This window comes from Harpia harpyja, chromosome 3 (genome assembly GCF_026419915.1).
Source record: "Harpia harpyja isolate bHarHar1 chromosome 3, bHarHar1 primary haplotype, whole genome shotgun sequence".
Lineage (NCBI taxonomy): Eukaryota > Metazoa > Chordata > Aves > Accipitriformes > Accipitridae > Harpia > Harpia harpyja.
In genome coordinates this window covers 25205427-25223637 of record NC_068942.1, presented here as the reverse complement: position 1 = coordinate 25223637, position 18211 = coordinate 25205427, and the positions used below count along the sequence as shown (strand labels likewise).

General features: G+C 39.6%; 1 protein-coding gene across 7 annotated transcripts in view; it reads left to right on the top strand.

Moving 5' to 3' along the window:
- Positions 1 to 18211, top strand: part of MYO6 (myosin VI) — a 115059-nt gene that overhangs the window by 16884 nt on the left and 79964 nt on the right. For all 7 annotated transcript variants that reach the window (XM_052781676.1, XM_052781682.1, XM_052781681.1 and 4 more), the window contains exon 2: positions 15597 to 15735. In XM_052781676.1, the coding sequence (XP_052637636.1) occupies positions 15619 to 15735 (117 nt within the window). In that variant the 5' untranslated portion in view covers positions 15597 to 15618. The remainder of the gene's footprint in view (positions 1 to 15596; positions 15736 to 18211) is intronic.

The following is an 18211-nucleotide window of genomic DNA, read 5'->3' as shown; positions in this document are numbered from 1 at the left end:
GCATCAAATATTTTGCTTTGAGTGAAGGGAAGCTTTTATGGCTGAGAAAGGATCGTATGTTAAAAATGAATAAAGTAAGTCTGCTTGAGCTTTGAATTACAAGTGGACTCATTTTTGTGCCTTAGAAAAGGCAGATGTTTGGTCTGTGTCTCTTCTCTTAGACTGCATCCTTTGCACGTATATTCAGAGATGTGGAGACCCAGGGTAACACCTTGCTGTTGCCTCAGGGAGGAGTTTCTGCTCTCATCTCTGCCTTCTCGTGGATATACTTTCTACTTCTATCTTAATGCTGTCAGTGGAGCTCACCCATCTTCTTTTTGAACTGGGAGAAATTATTTAAGTGGATCAAATTATGGACTTTGGCAGAGATATTTTTCTGCTGTTGCAAGTGCAGTGAGCTGGCTCGCAAGCGCCGGGGCTGGTACTGCCTGAGTTGGGGAGGAGGGGACCGAGAACCGGGAAACCTGACTTTTGTCCTTGGGACAGGGAGCTGCTGAATTACCTCACCTGCTTTTTTGGTGGGTTTTTTGTGTGTGTTTTTTTTGTTGGTTTTTTTTTGTTTGTTTGTTTTTTGTTTTGGAAGCTCTTACCGAAGTCACAAAATGTCCTGGGTACCTCTCAATAGTTCCGTAGTTGATTGTGAGTAGAGCATCACATAGTGAGTAAGGGGGCTAAGTTGTCCTGGCAGAGGGGAAAGAGGGTTTTACTTGGGTTTTTTTTTGGTGGACGTATCTGTGGTTTGTGGGGAAGAGTAACATTGCACTGATCTTGTATTTGAGAACTTTAAACTTCTGTGTGTGAGCCTTGTACATGCTTGTCGAGGGTATTTTTAATAGTGTCTTCCAGTGTGTTTTTAAAACGATCTGGATTTACATTTTATGTATTGCTCATAAATGAAAGAAAAGTTGACTTTTTATAATGCGATGTTGGAACAGGAGCAGAAATTTCTGTACATGATTAGATCTGCGCAACTGCAAATGTTAGCTGTGCTTTTGGCTTTAAAGCCCTAATTCAAATCTCTCCTGTCCGACAAGCAGCAGGAAGATTAATCTGCTCTGGAGAGAGGAATCCATACCCCAGTTTTAGACAAACCACGATGATTAAAGGTATTTGTAGGTTGAATAAGCACAAGCCTTTGTTCGGGACTGCTGAACAGGGTTATGTTAAAACACGCAGGAACAGGATTTATTTGCATTCCTGTTGTTGCTGCTTCCATATTTCTGGTCCACAGCATCATCTGACGGGGAGCCAGTGGTAAGTTCCCAGCTGAGCATATAAGCGATATTTTACTTTGAAACCTGTTGTTTGATTAGACAACAGTATCTTCGGGTGTCCTCGCACAGTTGGGGCAAGGGCCACTGGTCAGAGCGCAGTGCCCGTGTGTGGGTTGGTGGTGGCTCATGGGCTGGGGGCTGCTGGATTGTCTTGGGACAATTTAGAGGGAACTGAAGATAACTTTAATCATGCTTTGTTTTTAGAGAGCAAGATTACTACAATTATATAAAGTCTGAAAGGGAAAACTTGGTTTGGCTGGTGTTTGAACTCTGGTTTTTAAAAGAAGCGTACATTTTAAGTATTGAACTTCGGAGGTCTAAGGCAAAATGTTTGTGTTGTAGTAGGAATAGTCTGTCCTTGGGGAGGGAGGAAGGAAGAATAACTCAGGCTACATTATTTAGGAAGAAAAAAAAGTTAGGAGAAGCTGTCTTCTTGTTTTAAGGTCTTTCTTGCTGTTTAAGTAATGCTGTATGACCAGTAGCTGTATGTTACATGATCACTAATGCACAGTATTAAAAAATAAAGCTTAGATTAAAATGGTGATAAAGTTGAAGATAAAATGCAGATTAGAAAAGGGGAAAAATGCCTTAAACCGGCTTGTGACTGTGTTAGAGCAACAGTCTACAATTTCTGTCTTTTCCTGTGCCAGAAACCATCAGCAACTGGATGAAGAATGAGTAGAGGTGTGTCTCCATTAGCGTTTTAGTTCATCTCAGGACCTTGCTCCTGTGGTGAACCTCCTGGTTGCCTGCGCTTACTGCACTGTGGGTCCTGGATCCTGTTTGGATGAAACCAGAATTCTCCTTAGAAAAACACCTGATACTCTCCGGCTGTGAATTCCTATTCAGTCCAGAGGCTCAGAGTAGAGCCATTTGGTACTGACTACATTTAGTAAAACCTCAAAATGCCTGTAGTATGGGCACTGGCCCCTCAGCACTGCTGTTTTCACTGCACAAATTTGTTTCTATCGTACTGTGCTGTAAAGCAACAAAATGGAGGAAAGGTGTCACTTGGTGAAACTAATTAGGTGAAACTAATATCAGTGTTTTCATTTTTCATTTTGTTCCTGAGATGAAAATTAATGTAGTATGATCATAGCCTCACCATAATGTTAAATTCTGGAATAATTGTTAAAGAAAGGAAAACAAAATGGAAACTAAATATTCATGTAATTGAAAGAGGAGAAGGCAAAAGTGGTTGTGATGAGTTTCCTAACCTCTGGAGGTATGCTCTTTGTATAAAGTATTTCACATAGTCTGAAATGAAGGCTCAAGTGCCCTAGATAAAGGCTCTCATCTTCAAGCTGTCAAGTCCAATTGCGAAGTAGCAGTGGCAGCATGACAGTGCTCATTCTCCCAGAAATTTTGTTCTGGCTGTAATTGCTCAGGAAGTTTTGAGTTTAAAAACACCTGAGCCACCTTTTGCAGCTGGATTTACAACCTGACTAAAACCTTTCCTTGATGCCACTTCTGGCCTCCTTGCCAAAATAAATAGGCTGTTCTTAGCATGTGACCATGGTGGTTTGTCCTCTGCATGAGCTTCTGTACAAAATTTGTAATTACTTTTAAGTGTTAGTCCTGGTAGCCGTGATTCTGCATGTGTTATTTTCAGTTTACTTTCATATCAGATTTATTGAGACCGCATGTGCCTGTGGTTGCTGTGCTTTAGTACAATTCCCGGCCTCAGGGATGGCCCTGTTGCATGTGGAGAGAATGTGTTCACTGTATTGCCTGCACCGTGGGACTTGTTATTGAAAGCCTTAAAGCTACCCTAGATTTCTTCTGAAAGATGAATTTGGCCAAGCCCGGTCTCTTGTATAGGTTTTGTAAAACTTGGACAGAAAATTAATAACCATTTTTGTGGTAATGCTGGTTGGTAATTTTTAGTCACTGTTGACTTTAACAGAATCTTTTGAACAGGGATGCACTTTCTGGCAGCATTCCTGTTACATTAATAAATAACATTTTATACGTGGCAAGGGTGGTGAGTAGTGATCAGATGATGTATTTGAGGTTTTAAAATGAGTCAATAAAACACAGTTGGACTTTGAGCTCAATCTTCTGCGTTAGATCTTCTAACCATTTTCTGAACAAGAAGTGAGCGTGATATTCCTGAGCTGGATTTCTTGTAACTCGTGGTCTGTAAAAGTATGGAGCTGTATCACTTACTTGCTGCAGCTCCCTAAGACACTGACCCAGCAGTAACAAAACCAGACATTTGTCTTAGGCTGTGGCAAAATCTGAGCAACGATTAGCTGTGATCCGGAGTCCATATTCTGCTTGGCCTTGTAACTATGTTTAGGGAAGCCCAGGACTTTCTCAAACCTTGCAGAGAGTTAGTGTCCTACCAAAAATGAAAGTTGAGCTGTGGTCAGGATGTGGCTAATGTGGAAGTTGTTATGGTCTGCAGTTTTCCCTGCTGCTGAAATCGGTCGTGCTAATGGTAGATTTCCTCTGATTTATTGCTGTTCAGATGCCTAGCCTTTCCAGCGCTTTGCCTTCTGTGAAAATACCAGCTCTTCTGGAAGAGTAGAAGAATTAAATGTTATTTTAGAATCATAGAGTGGTTTGGGTTGGAAGGGTCCTTTAAAGATCATCTAGTTCCAACCCCCTGCCATGGGCAGGGACACCTTCCGCTAGACCAGGTTGCTCAAAACACCATCCAGCCTGGCCTTGAACACTGCCAGGGATGGGGCAGCCACAGCTTCTCTGGGCAACCTGTTCCAGTGCCTCACCACCCTCATCATAAAAAACTTTTTCCTTATGTCTAATCTAAATCTACCCTTCTTAATTTTAAAACCATTGCCCCTTGTCACTAAAGGCCCTGGTTAAAGTCTCTTTACATCTTTCTTACAAGCCCCCTTTAGGTACTGGAAGGTTGCAGTAAGGTCTCCCCGGAGCCTTCTCTTCTCCAGGCTGAACAACCCCAACTCTCTCAGCCTGTCTTCATAGGAGAGGTGCTCCAGCCCTATGATCATTTTTGTGGATTTTCAGTGGATTTTATTCTTAAAGCATATGTTCCAGATCTTCTTTTGAGATTGAGATAGCATAGATGATTTCTTTGCAATTACTGTCTTTTGCTGAAATTACTATTTGTACATTCTTGCCTCGTAATAAGGGGCCCATTATACTTGTCTCCCCAAGAAAACCTGTGGATTTACTGACAAAACATGTTCAGTGTCACTTTCTCTGGGTAGCTCTAGATACTTCTTTTTTGTCCTTTGCTCTTGATAACTGTCTTAAATGGCTCTCGTGCTTTTTTGTGTTAAGAGAAAGCTTTCAGTCTCATCCCTCAGAATTACTTTATCAGTGACATTGGTGCACTTGGCAACAGATTTTTTTTTTTTTTTATTAAGACAAGATTGAGTAGATTTGGACAAGAACCTTGTTTTTTAGCTACCCGTTTTTGAAGGGGGTGTTTCTCCTGAGTTCATTATGATCTGTAGAGGATGTCTGTGTTTCAGCCCATTGCCTATAAATTACACCCATAGTTTTTGTAGGAAGTACAAGCTGATATGAAGAGATGAAAAAGGAGGCGGCACCTGATAATGCAAGCGTTTTTAGGAGCTAATGCTGTCTCTGAAGGAATTACGGTTTCTATGCGGAGAGGGATGACAGTAAACAGTTCCTGGGTTGTACCTGTTAATCTGCAGATGCTGATTGTCATTAGTTTCTAGTATTTTCTTCTTTATTAAAGTGGCCAAATCAAAGTTGGTACTACTTGGAAAACTCTGATTTACTTCCTATTTATTATTCTGGTAGTAAGACAGAAAGTACAGTTGTCTTTTTTCCAGTCCAACCTCTCTGCAGTGGCCTGAGGTCAAGCATCTGAAGTTTCCTGCAGACCCTCCAGCAGCCTTTGATGCTGCTATCTGCAGTGCTCAGTTTATTTGATTTGACTTAGATCCTGGCTGAGTATATATTCTTATTTTTCTAAAATATCTGTTCCATTTTCACTCTGATATGTACCAGGAAGTCATGTTTGGCAATGTATTCTTATTTCTGGACTTTAAAAACAAATTATCATGCAAATGTGTGTCTCTGTTCTGTTATTTATACACATACGTATTTATCAAACTGATAAAACTGAGCACAGGTTGCTTTCTTGCTTATTTCTGTATTTACTTAGTTTTGCATTATTACACTGCAGTGAGAGGGTTATATAGCTAAAGTTCAAAACTCGACAAGACAAATGAGTTCAGGGAAGGGGCCGGAGTTGTGAATTGGTTACCGCCAGGAGTCCCTGGAGTATTTCTAAAGCATTCGGGAGCGCAGCTGGGGAGAACAAAGTTATTGATAGGCTTAAGGTTATGATTCAGCTCTTGACTTTCTCTGTTGGAATTGTAGGGTTGCCTGAACTTCAGGTGCTGAGCATGACTTATCTAAAAGTAGAAAATGCATGGTATTGTCACTAGTTAGTGTAGGCTTTCTTATTCAAGTATTTTTCTGAAAAATTAGTTCAGTTGTGGGAGTTCTTGAATTGCTGGTGAATTACCAAAAATTCGAAAGCACTCAAAAGTTGGGTGGGGTTTTGGGGGGTCGTGTCCCCGTCCTCCCCCCATTAAATTGGTGGTTAGGGATAGGCCTCTGATTTTTCTTGTGAGGGGAGGAACTTTCTTGGGTTTATCTGTGTTCATATGAGTTAGAATAAATTACTGGGATTCAGTCTGCCTTGGCCTCTTTCTGAATCAGCTTGGCAAAAGCTGATGTAAAATGCAATATATGCTTGCTTTAACTGGTATGAGCCCTTGCTGATTACACCAAGGTGTGCTTTTAGCTGATGTTTATGATGGTCTACAGAGGATTAAAATTCTGGGGTCCTGCTATCATAATGTGCAGCTTCTGTAATTCAGATTGTGGAAGCTGGTGACCAGATATTTACATACCAAACCAATATTTATGACAACTGATAGCATTTCCTTTAAGTATTTGGGAATCAAAGGAAGGACTTTCTTACCTTACTCTTTTTTTCATTTGTGTAATCTGATTTTTCTACTTTTTGTGCTGGAGCTGAGGTCTCTTGTGTTTGGCAGACTTGAGGCTGGTTGGTAGTGTTTGTTTTATCTTGTATACAGAGCTCAAAGAGAAACCGATGGGTGCGCAGTCTTAAAAGAGAATAAACACATCAGTTCTTGTATTAGGTCACCTGAAGATGAGCAATAGCGTGGCAGCAGGGTGCGTTGGGTGCGGAAACGGGACACTTTAATTTGACAGTAGGAGGGTATAAGATGTAGAAGATGAATGGGTGGGGAAGGCTGGAAAATGACATAACTGGAGGAGAATTTAAACTTCATTAGCTTAGAAAGAGTCATCGTCAGTCTTCAAGAAGCATTTGTTCTTTCTGATGTTTACACTTGGGAAACGTGGCCCATGAGGAGTGCTACCTGAAGGGGTTTAAAGTTACCTGCCCTTGTTGAGGCCGTTTGTTGAATATGATTTAAGCTAGCGTGCTTGAGCACTGCAGTCGGTGGTCACACAGTGTGGTCTCTCAGCTGTAGGGGTAGTTAACTCCAGAGTTCACCTCCTGAGCTTGAACTACTCCGGCTAGATCTGCAAGACAGCGTGTCTGTCTGCTCCTGTGTGTTCTTTTTGCTTTATCATGAGACAGCTTAAGACGCCTTTGATTTTGCTTTGATGCCTTTATCTGTTCTGCTTTCTACTTCCTTTCTTCCCTTCTCACTGCCCGCTGGTTTCACTAGGGCTGACTTGCGCAGTCTGAAAGTGCTTGGTTGGTTTGAATAACCTTTTTAAGACTCTGTCTCTTAGCCATATCTGAGACTCTGTCTCTTAGCCATATCTGTTTTTCTGGTCCTCTTTTCTGTTTAGTAATGCTTCTGAAGTACTGTCCAGACCATAACTGAGGAGTTCGTTCTTTAATTTTAACTTCAGCTTTTTTTTTTTTTTTTGGGTCTTGCTGAAATTTGATGATGTGTTTTGGGTTTTGCTACTTTTTTTCTTTCTGCTTGTTGCTATTACTGGCTTAGGTGTTGCTGTTGGTTGAAAATGCTTGTGCAGATCCCCTTGGCATACTTATTCCCTGGTTTGTCAGGAAGCTCTATTTGGGTTATTTTAATTAACAAGAATGGGGACAGAAACCTCTCTATTTTGTTAGAAGGAACTAAAACAGGAACAATGTTCTTGAGAGAATGGTAGCTTAAACAGCTGGCAGAAGAACAGGAATCACAGAGGAAATTGTCAGACCTTGTTGATCCTGCTACGAATCAAGTTTAACTTCCCAATGTCATGGTCAAAAGACCACAACCTCTGTGGTTAGAGTTTTACAAGCTTACAAGTTGTACAAAACTAATCTCGGCCTTGTATAATGGCAGTTGGAATTGGACAAATACTGGCTACTAAAGTTTGACAGAATTTTAAAACTAGCTAGAATTTTGTTAAGAAATTAACTAGAACGACATCGCTGCGAGTAAGAGCTGTTTCAGCCTAGCTTTCATGATATTGAGGGGTTTTTGTTTGTTTGTTTTGTTCTCATTTTGAACTGTTGCTGCAGTAGGATATTACTGCATAAGCCACATCTTGACAGATCCAGTCAGTACTCGTCGTGGGGAGTGCAGGTGGGCACAGTGCATGTGGGGGACAGATACATCAGGTGCCACAACGATCTTCGGTGCTCACGGGGTCTCGTGAGGTATACATTTCCGAAAAACCACTAAGCCCAGTTAGGCAGAGTCCACTGGAAAGCTTCCTGCGCAAGTGCTTGCTCCTGCAGCCCTGGTTGTTGGTAGATGGGAATACTTTCCACCGAGGTTTTTGCAGCTAACAGTTTTGGTTAGGTTTACTAAAAGTGAGATGTTGCTTTTTGGTAGATTTGAAATTTTTGAAGCTGGAACTACTGTTAATGTTTTTATAGGGTCTCCAAACAAAACTTCATATAGGATGATGGCTTTTTCTTTTAAAGGTCTAAGCAAATGCTTCCATACTACAGCTTGCTGAGAGCTAAATCTGTTGGCATTGATGACAGATGGAAGCTGCTTGTTCCTGTCAATTTATTCTTTTAGGTTTATAGAAATTAGCTTTTCTTTTTTCCTCTTCACACATGCCTTGGTCCTTCTTCATGAAGTACATCGTGTCAAGTACAAACACGGTCATGATTACCTCAGGATTTAATATGAGCCAATATCAATCTCCTAGTTAATATAAAATGTGTGTCGCTGTCTTCCTTTGCTAAGTCTCATTTGACCTTCCATCTTCTCCGCTCGTTGTCATCTTCTCACACGGTATGGTTTGTGAGAGTGTTTGCTGCTTCTCCTCTGCCGGTGTGCAACGAACCATCCTTTTCTGTCTCCAGCCCCTCTTGTGGACTCATTTTTTCTGCCATCCCCACAGAGCTGGTGTGTTTCTTGTAACTGCCCAAAGCTGCCTTCCTTTGGGTTTCTTGGAGCTTCACTGTAACCTCCAGTGGCAGATTTCCTTGACCGCGCGGTATTTATTTTTGTTTCTTAGGCAGTACTGAGGCTCTTGGCACTTAGTAAACAACAGCTGAAAGCCACTTGGCCTTTTAGAAATCTGTTCAGTTAAAGTACAAATTGTGTTAGATAAGCTTCCTACGATAGGTGCTTTTTTATGATGTCGTCCTTTTTTAATGGGCTACATTTTTGTTATGTGAAAGGTGCATATAATACAAAAATGATGATTAATTAAACATGATGCATTTGAAAAAACATGGAAGAAGTGTATTTCAAAACTGAAAAGAGTTCTTGCGTACAGCGCAATGCATGTAACACCTCATTTTCAGAATGGTGTTAAATAGGAAACATTCAGTTCCTGTGAAGGAAATTTCTTACCATTAATTAACAAATTGATTGTTTTTAGGAGCTTATTTGGATGCAACAGCCATTTAAATATTTGCAGACAAAGTAGTTGTGTGTTTTTCCAAGTACTTATTCTTGCTCAGACCATCTCCTGCCTTGCATCAGTATTTCTCAAGGTGGCCAGGAGGGGAAGAGACAGGAGCAAGGAGCAAAGCCAGGAGCGTAGCTGGGGTGAATTGACTTGAGCAATAATTAAGACAGAGGAAGGTAAGATGGTTTAGGGTAAGCCATACAGGTCTTTTGCCAAGCCTGTCTCTACCACACCCCTTCCTCTGTGCCTTAAAATTTGTTTTTCAAGGATGTGTTTCTGGAATTATTTGCATCTTTTCCTTCCAATTTCAGAACTTCGTAAATGTGTCCCATAGTGAGGGAAGTGGAAAGACAGCATAGATGTTCCAGGTGGAGCTGTTTGAGAAATGATAAGGAGTGTTGCAAGCTTGCTTTACTGAGGTCCAGAACAGTTTTTTTGTAATTGGGAATTGCCACGTTTAATGTGGAGAAAATAAAACTGGATTTCTCTTCTGCTTTAAGCACGAGGGCTTTTTTTAAAAATGTTTTGAGTAGTGAACACAACAGCAGAGTAGGTATTTGCTATGTGAATGCTGAATACAAAGTGAATACAAATACAAAAGAGTGATTCTTACGGAAGTACTACAGAAATCAGTTTCTAGCTGCTCAGTATTGAAAACATGTTGATACCAGCAAATATACAAGAAAATGAGCATGCCATGAGAATAATTTCATGAGCTGTTGTGCTCAAATTGTCTCTGGCAGTCAGAGCATGTAGCTTTAAAGGAAGTTTTTATCTAGCAATTCTCAGATATGTGAACTATTACTCTGTTTTACTTGCATACATGTACAAAATGTATTGGCAATTGACAAGTCAGCATTAACATTTTCAAGGCAAATTGTTTTTGAAGATACCTTTGTGCTGTGCTGTATTCTAACCCGTGTTCTTCTTTACTGGGTTGGCAGAAGTCTCCACTTGACACAGTTACCTTGCTGATGTTACCTTAAGTAGGTATTAAAAAACTGCAGTTTGGTATGGCTAAACTAGAGTGTGTTAGTGCAGAGAAGTTTTATAGTAAATTGAAAAAGTAAATAAGAAATAAAAATTGAATGGGTTTAATATTCAGTTAAACAATGCAGATATGACTGTATTGCATTTAGCTCAAAAAAAAAAAAAGTCTGTACTATATCTGCAGTTCCTTTGAAATATTGTCACTTGCGGTAGAGTGCTGAATGCTGCCTAAGCTTTGATTTGTTGAAGTTTCAGTTAAACAGTGAACTAGAATTGAAAAAATAACTTGATTGACAGTAAGCTACCACTATGTATCAATGTTTTCCTCTATCTGGTCTGTCCTGTATGTTCAAGGACCTTTCCCAAAGCATTCTCATGTGCCCAGTGTAATCTGCAGAATTTTGAGCAGCTCTTAAACACACAAGTAGTAGGGGTTTTCTAATATAAAACAACCCATGTAATTCTACTCTTACTGTGATAATTTGCTACTATACCTATTCTGACTAGCTTATTTTCCTTGGATTTAACCAACCTCATGAGATACTGTCAGTTGTTTAATCAAGTTTTAAAATTTGTTTTAATTAGTTAATTCAGCAGTCAGTACACTGCCTTGGTATAATAAACTGTTCATAGGATAGTAAATAAGATCAGATCATGCAAATACCTACCTCTGGGCTCTGGTAACAAGTTGAAAATCGCATTACTGTATTTTGCCTTCCTAGACTTCTTTCACCAGATGGTAGTGTTTGATTTCCTTTTGAATACTCTACAAAAATAAAAATATAGTTGTAATACATTATTTTAAAATCAGTAATATTTAAGTAAATGTAAGGGGGATGATAATGTGCCAACTTTCAACTGAGGAATTCTTTGTTGTTTCATATATTCAATGTGTTATGTAGGTATTTTTTTTGAGAAACAGTATCATTAAACATTCTCCAAAAGAGGGAATAACAGTGCAGAAAAGGTTAAAGAAGAGCTGGTGGGTGTTTTTCTTGCTACTGTAATCTGGGGAGTACAATATAGTTTTGTCTTGCAAGTTGTTTGAACTGCTGGCTACTAGCGTTTAGCCAGTGCTGAATGTGCTGAATACTATTACTGATAATTAAGGCAAGGTCTATTACTGCTTGCCAATTATGAAAATATAAAATCTGACATTTGAAGGAATAGCTATTAAGTTTACCAACTTCAGACAAATGCTTGTTTTATTACTGTCCCTTTCCTGCTCAATGGAGAGACAAACTCTAGTACGGGGTTCCTGGACTCTTTTTCTATTGACTGTAGAAAGAAAAGGGCAGCTAGCTTCCCAGTTATAAACGTTACCTTTGTGAATTCTCTCCTTCGTGTTGGAAGAAGTCTTAGTTGTGGAGACCAAAATGACCTAGCAACTTATAATCAAATACTTTAATCTTTAATATATACTGAGTACATACATACAAATGTGGAAGATGGCTCATTTTGGCCTCCTCATCATTCAGGTGACCCCTTGTGTTTGGTGGTGTTGCTCTTAAATTTGTTGCCTTAGTGCTTTTAGCCTGCATACGAGTCTTTTTGCTTTTATAGTTTTCAGAAACGGTGTGCTCTTTCAACAGCGTAGTGAAGTTGGCTGCATGTAGATTGGATTTAGATGGATGCACATGGGAAAAAGAAAGTTTGTTCCCACTGATAGCTACTAGTGAGTAGTTTGTAACCAGACTGGGGCTGTATTTTTATGGGGAAAAATATGTTTTGAAGGTTCTCCATCCAAATCTACATTTTTTCCCAGTTTGTACTCTGTGATATGTATGTTTTAATCAGTAAAGCATAGTTTCATGTTTTAAAAAAGTGCTGTTTTCTCTTTCTAAAGGACTTATGTCAGGTAGTTGAACTTTGAACTTCTTGTGTTTCTGTTCACCTTAAAATGCTGGGCTGGAAACCGGCTGTTCAAGAGCTGGTTCAGGAATACACTTCATGCATGTGTCTCAAGGGCAATGGCATATACATCAGATGGAGGGGTAGATAATAGAGCAGGTATGACCTGATAGGTTTCGGTATCCAATTTAAATGTGCTACCTGTCAGAGTCCCAGCTGACAGAGATGGAGTGGTGCCAAAACCAAAATGTTACAACTGGTTTTGTGTCACTTCTTAGGCAGAAGACTGTATTTATTAAAAGTAATTGTCCTGTGAATAACTACTACACTTGGATTTAGATGCTTTCACCCAATGGCTTCTTAGATGCTTGCAAAGCCTCAGGTATTTTCTTTAAACATGCATTTCCTGGTGGTGGCTGAATTCAATTGCTGCTCTGTCTTTCAAGAGGATTTTTTTAGCTCATGACACTCCTCTATCATAATTTATTAACAAAGTATGAAGTAGGCTTAGGAATATGTAAGAAAGCAAAAGCCCATGTCAGTGAGCAAAGCAGAAGCCTTTGGATGCTAATTGGGAAGGTTGGATTCGAACTTTTGGCAGAAATTTTGGCAGTAATTTCAGGGTTTGTTTCTTGTGCAACATGGTTACATCCAGAGCCCTAGCTGTGCTACTCGGGATGTAAAAGACAGCCTTGTTTTTAGTGGTTGTGTGACATATAACTTAAGTACTAATTTGAACTAGCATTTTAAAAGCAAATGATAGGCTTGTGAAGAAATGAAGGCCTGCTTATATCCAGAAATAAACTCAGCTGTTTAGCAACCATGCCCGCAATGGCAGTTGTACTCAGAGGTCAGATCTGGCTGAAAAAAAAAAAAAAAAAAAAAATCCTTAAAACTGTGGTGTATACTATATCTGATTTACAGTATCCTAAAGTAAAGAAAAAATGGCTAACAGCCAATTGTGAGTGAATACAGATGTTGTTTTACAGAATTTATCATATGACGCTGGCAACACATGATGAAGATGATGGTGTTTTGTAGATTTCATGGGATGTGGCAAAAGGTTTGAAGTAAATAGAAGTGAATGTGACACTCAAGGTTTTAGAACAATAACTTTCTATGAGTAGTTAAAAGAAGTTACTATGCTCCATTCATGGGGGAAAAGTAAACCACCAATTTTCCTGTATTAAATATAACATTTTAAATCGCATGAATTGCGTGAGTAGAATATACTAGAAACGTTTGTCAAAATCTTCATGAGCTTCTTACATCCTGAACTGCATTCAGGAGGAAGAAAGTCTGCTGAATTGAGTAAATTCGAACACAAAACCAGACATCAACACTAAACGAAGTACTCTATAGCTAGTTTTTTCAGTCTCTTCAGAACGCTACTTAATTTAAAAAATATTTGAGTCTTTGCTTCACAATTACTTTTTTTCTTCTATTATTTCCCATTAAAGTTAACAGCAAATTGTCTTATTCCTTGACAAGTAAGATGCTAAGACCAGCAGCGTTCTCAAAGCGGTCACAGCAAGCCTTTTCCTTCTCTTCAAACCTTTCTGAAGTCTGAGGCAGCAAAAAGCAGGTCATGTGCAGCATGTCCTGACAGATTCTCAGTGGGACAAGAGTGTCCTTTTCTGCTTGTGGTTGTACAACTTTCTGGTGGGCCAATGACTCTTTTTCCTTGCCGTTGCTTGTGGCAAAGGGGTCTGCAGCCTTCCCCGGTTGTGAGAAATTTTGGAGATCCTTTTTCCTTCAGATGTGGGAAAAGAAAAATGTGGGACGTGTTTCATAGCTTACAGACTCTTGGAATTTGCTGCCAGTGTTTTCTTTGCTGCTTGGCAGGCTCCTTTGGCTCATGCTGAGAGAGGCAAGTTACACCTTGGTGATATGAGATACTTTTTACAAATTTTGGAATCACTAAAACATGTCAGTTTAGTATGTGAATGAGTTTTGGAGGGGAGTAAGAAACGGTCAGGAGGAGTGAGCCTTTCAAGCTGCGTGGACTCTTTATTCTTATTAGGGTAAGGACAATAAAGTAGGTTTTGAAAAAAAAAAAAAAAGAAAAAAGGACTAATTCAGCATATTTAAAATGGCACTGTTAGCCATTCAGAGTGTGCCAATCCTGGCAACTTTCCTGGTTAGCTCAATGAGCATTGCGTGCAATGAAACACTCCTTTTAATTGGGAGCTTATTTAGCTGCATAACTTGAGGAGCCTAAGGTTTGAATGTCTTGGCCTTTGCATCTATTTCACTTGTATATCATCGATTCCTCTGAAACAATTTTCATACCATGTTTTTATAGAAAGTAAGGTTGGTATTTGTCGTGGTTTAACCCCAGCCAGCAACTAAACACCACGCAGCCGCTCACTCACTCCCCCCCATCCAGTGGGATGGGGGAGAAAATCGGGAGAAGAAGCAAAACCCGTGGGTTGAGATAAGAACGGTTTAATAGAACAGAAAAGAAGAAACTAATAATGATAATGATAACACTAATAAAATGACAACAGCAATAATGAAAGGATTGGAATGTACAAATGATACGCAGTGCAATTGCTCACCACCCGCCGACCGACACCCAGCCAGTCCCCCGAGCGGCGAATCCCTGCCCCCCACTTCCCCGTTTCTGTACTGGATGGGACGTCACATGGTATGGAATACACCGTTGGCCAGTTTGGGTCAGGTGCCCTGGCTGTGTCCTGTGCCAACTTCTTGTGCCCCTCCAGCTTTCTCACTGGCTGGGCATGAGAAGCTGAAAAATCCTTGACATTAGTCTAAACACTACTGAGCAACAACTGAAAACATCAGTGTTATCAACATTCTTCGCTCTGAACTCAAAACATAGCACTGTACCAGCTACTAGGAAGACAGTTAACTCTATCCCAGCTGAAACCAGGACAGTATTCCTTAAGAGTCAGAATTGTAATGTTACAGTGTCAGAGGTCAGTCTCTCAAAGGCTTATAGTTTGATAAATCAATTGCGACCAAATATATCTGTGGGTTATTTAAAAGCCATGTGCCCAGCCACATGAAAAGAGTGAGCATGTTCATTTGTCTCAAATGACAAGAGACTGAATTTCTGCTCACGTGCCTTGACATGTGCCTGTTACAGAAATTCAAGTATTTGCACACCAAATCAGGTACAGACAAGTATCCATTAGTCATATGACCCACTGCATGCACATGTATATTTATGTGTGTCTGTACATGTATATACACACATGGATATACACACTCCTAGAATAGACTTAGCTTTGAATCTGTCTTGTACTTCTATTTTGATCGTGAGATAGACCTCCTTTTTGGTTCACAAGTTAGAGAAATTGGGGAAAGAGCTGCAGGGACCAGTCTGTGCACCCCCCTCACCCCCCCAAATTGATCTGTTCTTGAATCTTCTCCATACTTAAGTCTGAGTGTGTCCTCTGCAAGCAAAGCATCGTGGGTTGGAAAAAGGCTGGAAGAATCTTGTCCTGACTGACTGACTCCAGTCTGCAGACTGGTTCCTTCCACGCTGAATAATAGGAATAAACACAATAAACGAAGTCTGTATAGTGAATCCTGATACCTTACTAAATTTGTATACAAATTTTTTTTATGTTTATTTTTTTTTTTTTCTTACAGGAAATACTGGATAGATCCCACAATGGAGGACGGGAAGCCCGTTTGGGCTCCACACCCAACTGATGGGTTTCAGATGGGGATGATTGTGGACATTGGCACTGACAACTTAACTATTGAACCTTTGAATCAGAAAGGCAAGGTAAGCCTCTCACAAACAAAGGAACAGAGAAAAACCTTCCAAAAACTATTTTACATGTAGGCCAAATCTTTGCCAATATCTACAATTACACGCAGCCTGAAGGAGTGGAAAATCAGTTTTCTGTTCTAAGTTTGGCTAAGGATCTTTGTTTAGCTTTAGCTTACATTGCAAGTGAAACATCCCACTGATAAGAAGAGCATGCTTTCTGTCAGTTATCTGCATGTGCATTGAGTATATGCTTGTCAAAGAGAGGAGGACTGAATCTTCATAGCCATTTGATTCAGTACTGTATACCTTATTTTTCTAAATTAGAGACTGATTAAGAATCTACTGTTGAGATTAGATTCTCTCTTTTCCCTTACATGCACAGAGAGTGTCCTACAGGGGTGTGCTAGGCTTTGTCTTAGATTAGACACCTTACTGTTAGACTGATGGAGATTGAGAGATGAATCCTGTTACCTCAAGTACCTTGAGAAGTAACATGATGTCAAACAAAGGTCCTGTGGAATTGCTACATCAAATTAAAGGCAAAATAAATGTAATTTTAAAATGAAGTCCTAATTCATTCTCACTAGTGTGTTCCAACTGCTTCATTTATCATGACATCTTTCAGATTCAGTATGTTGTAATTAAATGTCAGTTTATACAGGAAGCACCTTGTATCTATCTATTATCCTAATTCAGATGGTCAGCATCCTGGTTTTTACTAGCTGGAATAAGATCAGACGCTGTTTTAAAAGTTGTGATTTTGGTCTTTGTGAATATGTGATATGTGCCCTTTCTAACAATTTTGTCCTTTCTGTATCTTCAGGCATGGAAAAGACAAAATGTTTTTTGTAACTTCTTTTTTCATGTCAACAATAGTAGAGAATGCCTTGTCACAGGTCAAAAGGTTATGCAGCAGTCCTTCCTTTGGGGGGAATGTTTATAGGCTTTTTTTCTTCTACATCTTGGAGAGGAAGTTGATTTTGCTTTCCTTAAAAATACAAAGCACTGATTTTTGTGTATGAGAGAGAAAGTCTGTAGGTTTAATAGCAGTAGTATGCGTTCTTCAGTTTGGGGAAGAGCAAAATTACTCTGACAAGAATATTAAATATTCCAAAGCTATGGCTAAGTAGTCTTTAACTGACTTAAATTATTTTGACCCCCACTGCTATTTCTGTTTATATCCCCAAATGGTTCTGATGTGATAAAGAGCAAAAGGCTGATGTGATAAAGAGCAAAAGGCGCTATATTGAAACAGAAACAAGCAGTAAGGAGATCCCCGAGTCGCTATTTATTTCTAAAATATGCTCCTTTCAGGGAGCTTTGCTTTTTTTTTTTTTTGTGAAAACAAAAAATGATCCTAAAATACAAATATTTCACTTCATGGTTCACAACAATCTCTTTGTCTAGAAAGTTTGTTACTCTGCTGTTGGCTGTTTTCCTGAATTGAGCAGATCAATTAAGGGCCTAATGTTCACTCATCTAAGGGAACAAACACTTCACAGTTTAAATACCATAGAGATTATGGTCCTATATTTCTAATTATCAAACTTCCTTATATTAATAGAGGTGGAGTAAAACATTTTCTTGTTTACCTTCTCAGTCCTTTCAAGGTGTCATTGATTTCTTTTTATAGTGAAATGTTTCTCATTGCTTTTTGTCTTTTTAAGAAGACTGTTCTTGTTTGCTTAGACCATTAATTTGAAGTAGTCAGCATTAATACCCATTATTATCAACTTTGTTTACTTAAAGTGATAGTTCAAAAGTATTCTTCAGTAAGAAGGAGTGATCCATCAGTTCCAGAGTTGCTCATGATAATTACAGGGAGGAGAGGAGTAACCTGATCTTGTAAACGTATCCGGGCAGTGTAACTTATTATTATTTTTTAATCTGGGTCATTAACATGTCATATGTATTCTCTGTAGGCGCTGGTAGCTTACCAGAGATCACAGGCTGAAAAGGAAATGTATATGCATATGTTTGATTATTCCCTTTTATACCACTTAATGGTTAATTAAAATATGTTGTTACGAACTGCAGTAAATGCTGCAAGGCAGCATTTTTCGTGATGTCTTAAAATCTTCCCTCCCTTCCCCACTGGTAGCTAGCTCTGGCGTTGCAGAGTGGCCCGCTCTCAGCTCTGCGTGCCAAGCTGTGCGTGACAGAGCAAACGAGGTCACAGAACAGATCCACCTTAAAAATGAAGGAGTGGGAAGTTTTCAGGATGGCAGCAAGCAGTGGGCAGGAGGACGGAGGACCTGAGGCCAGCGTGGCCGTAGATTGCTTTCTATTATGAAACCAAGTTACCCAGTCCAGACTGGGTGAAGGTAGTTGGCCAACGCACCGATTTACTTATAAACCAGCAATAGCAATTTTGGGTACCGCAGCCCATACAGAGTTAACAACAGCATTTACATTTCTGTGCAGAGGCTGGGTGTCTAAAGAGAGGTGGGGATCTGAGTCACCCAGCCTGCACTGTACAAAGAAGAGT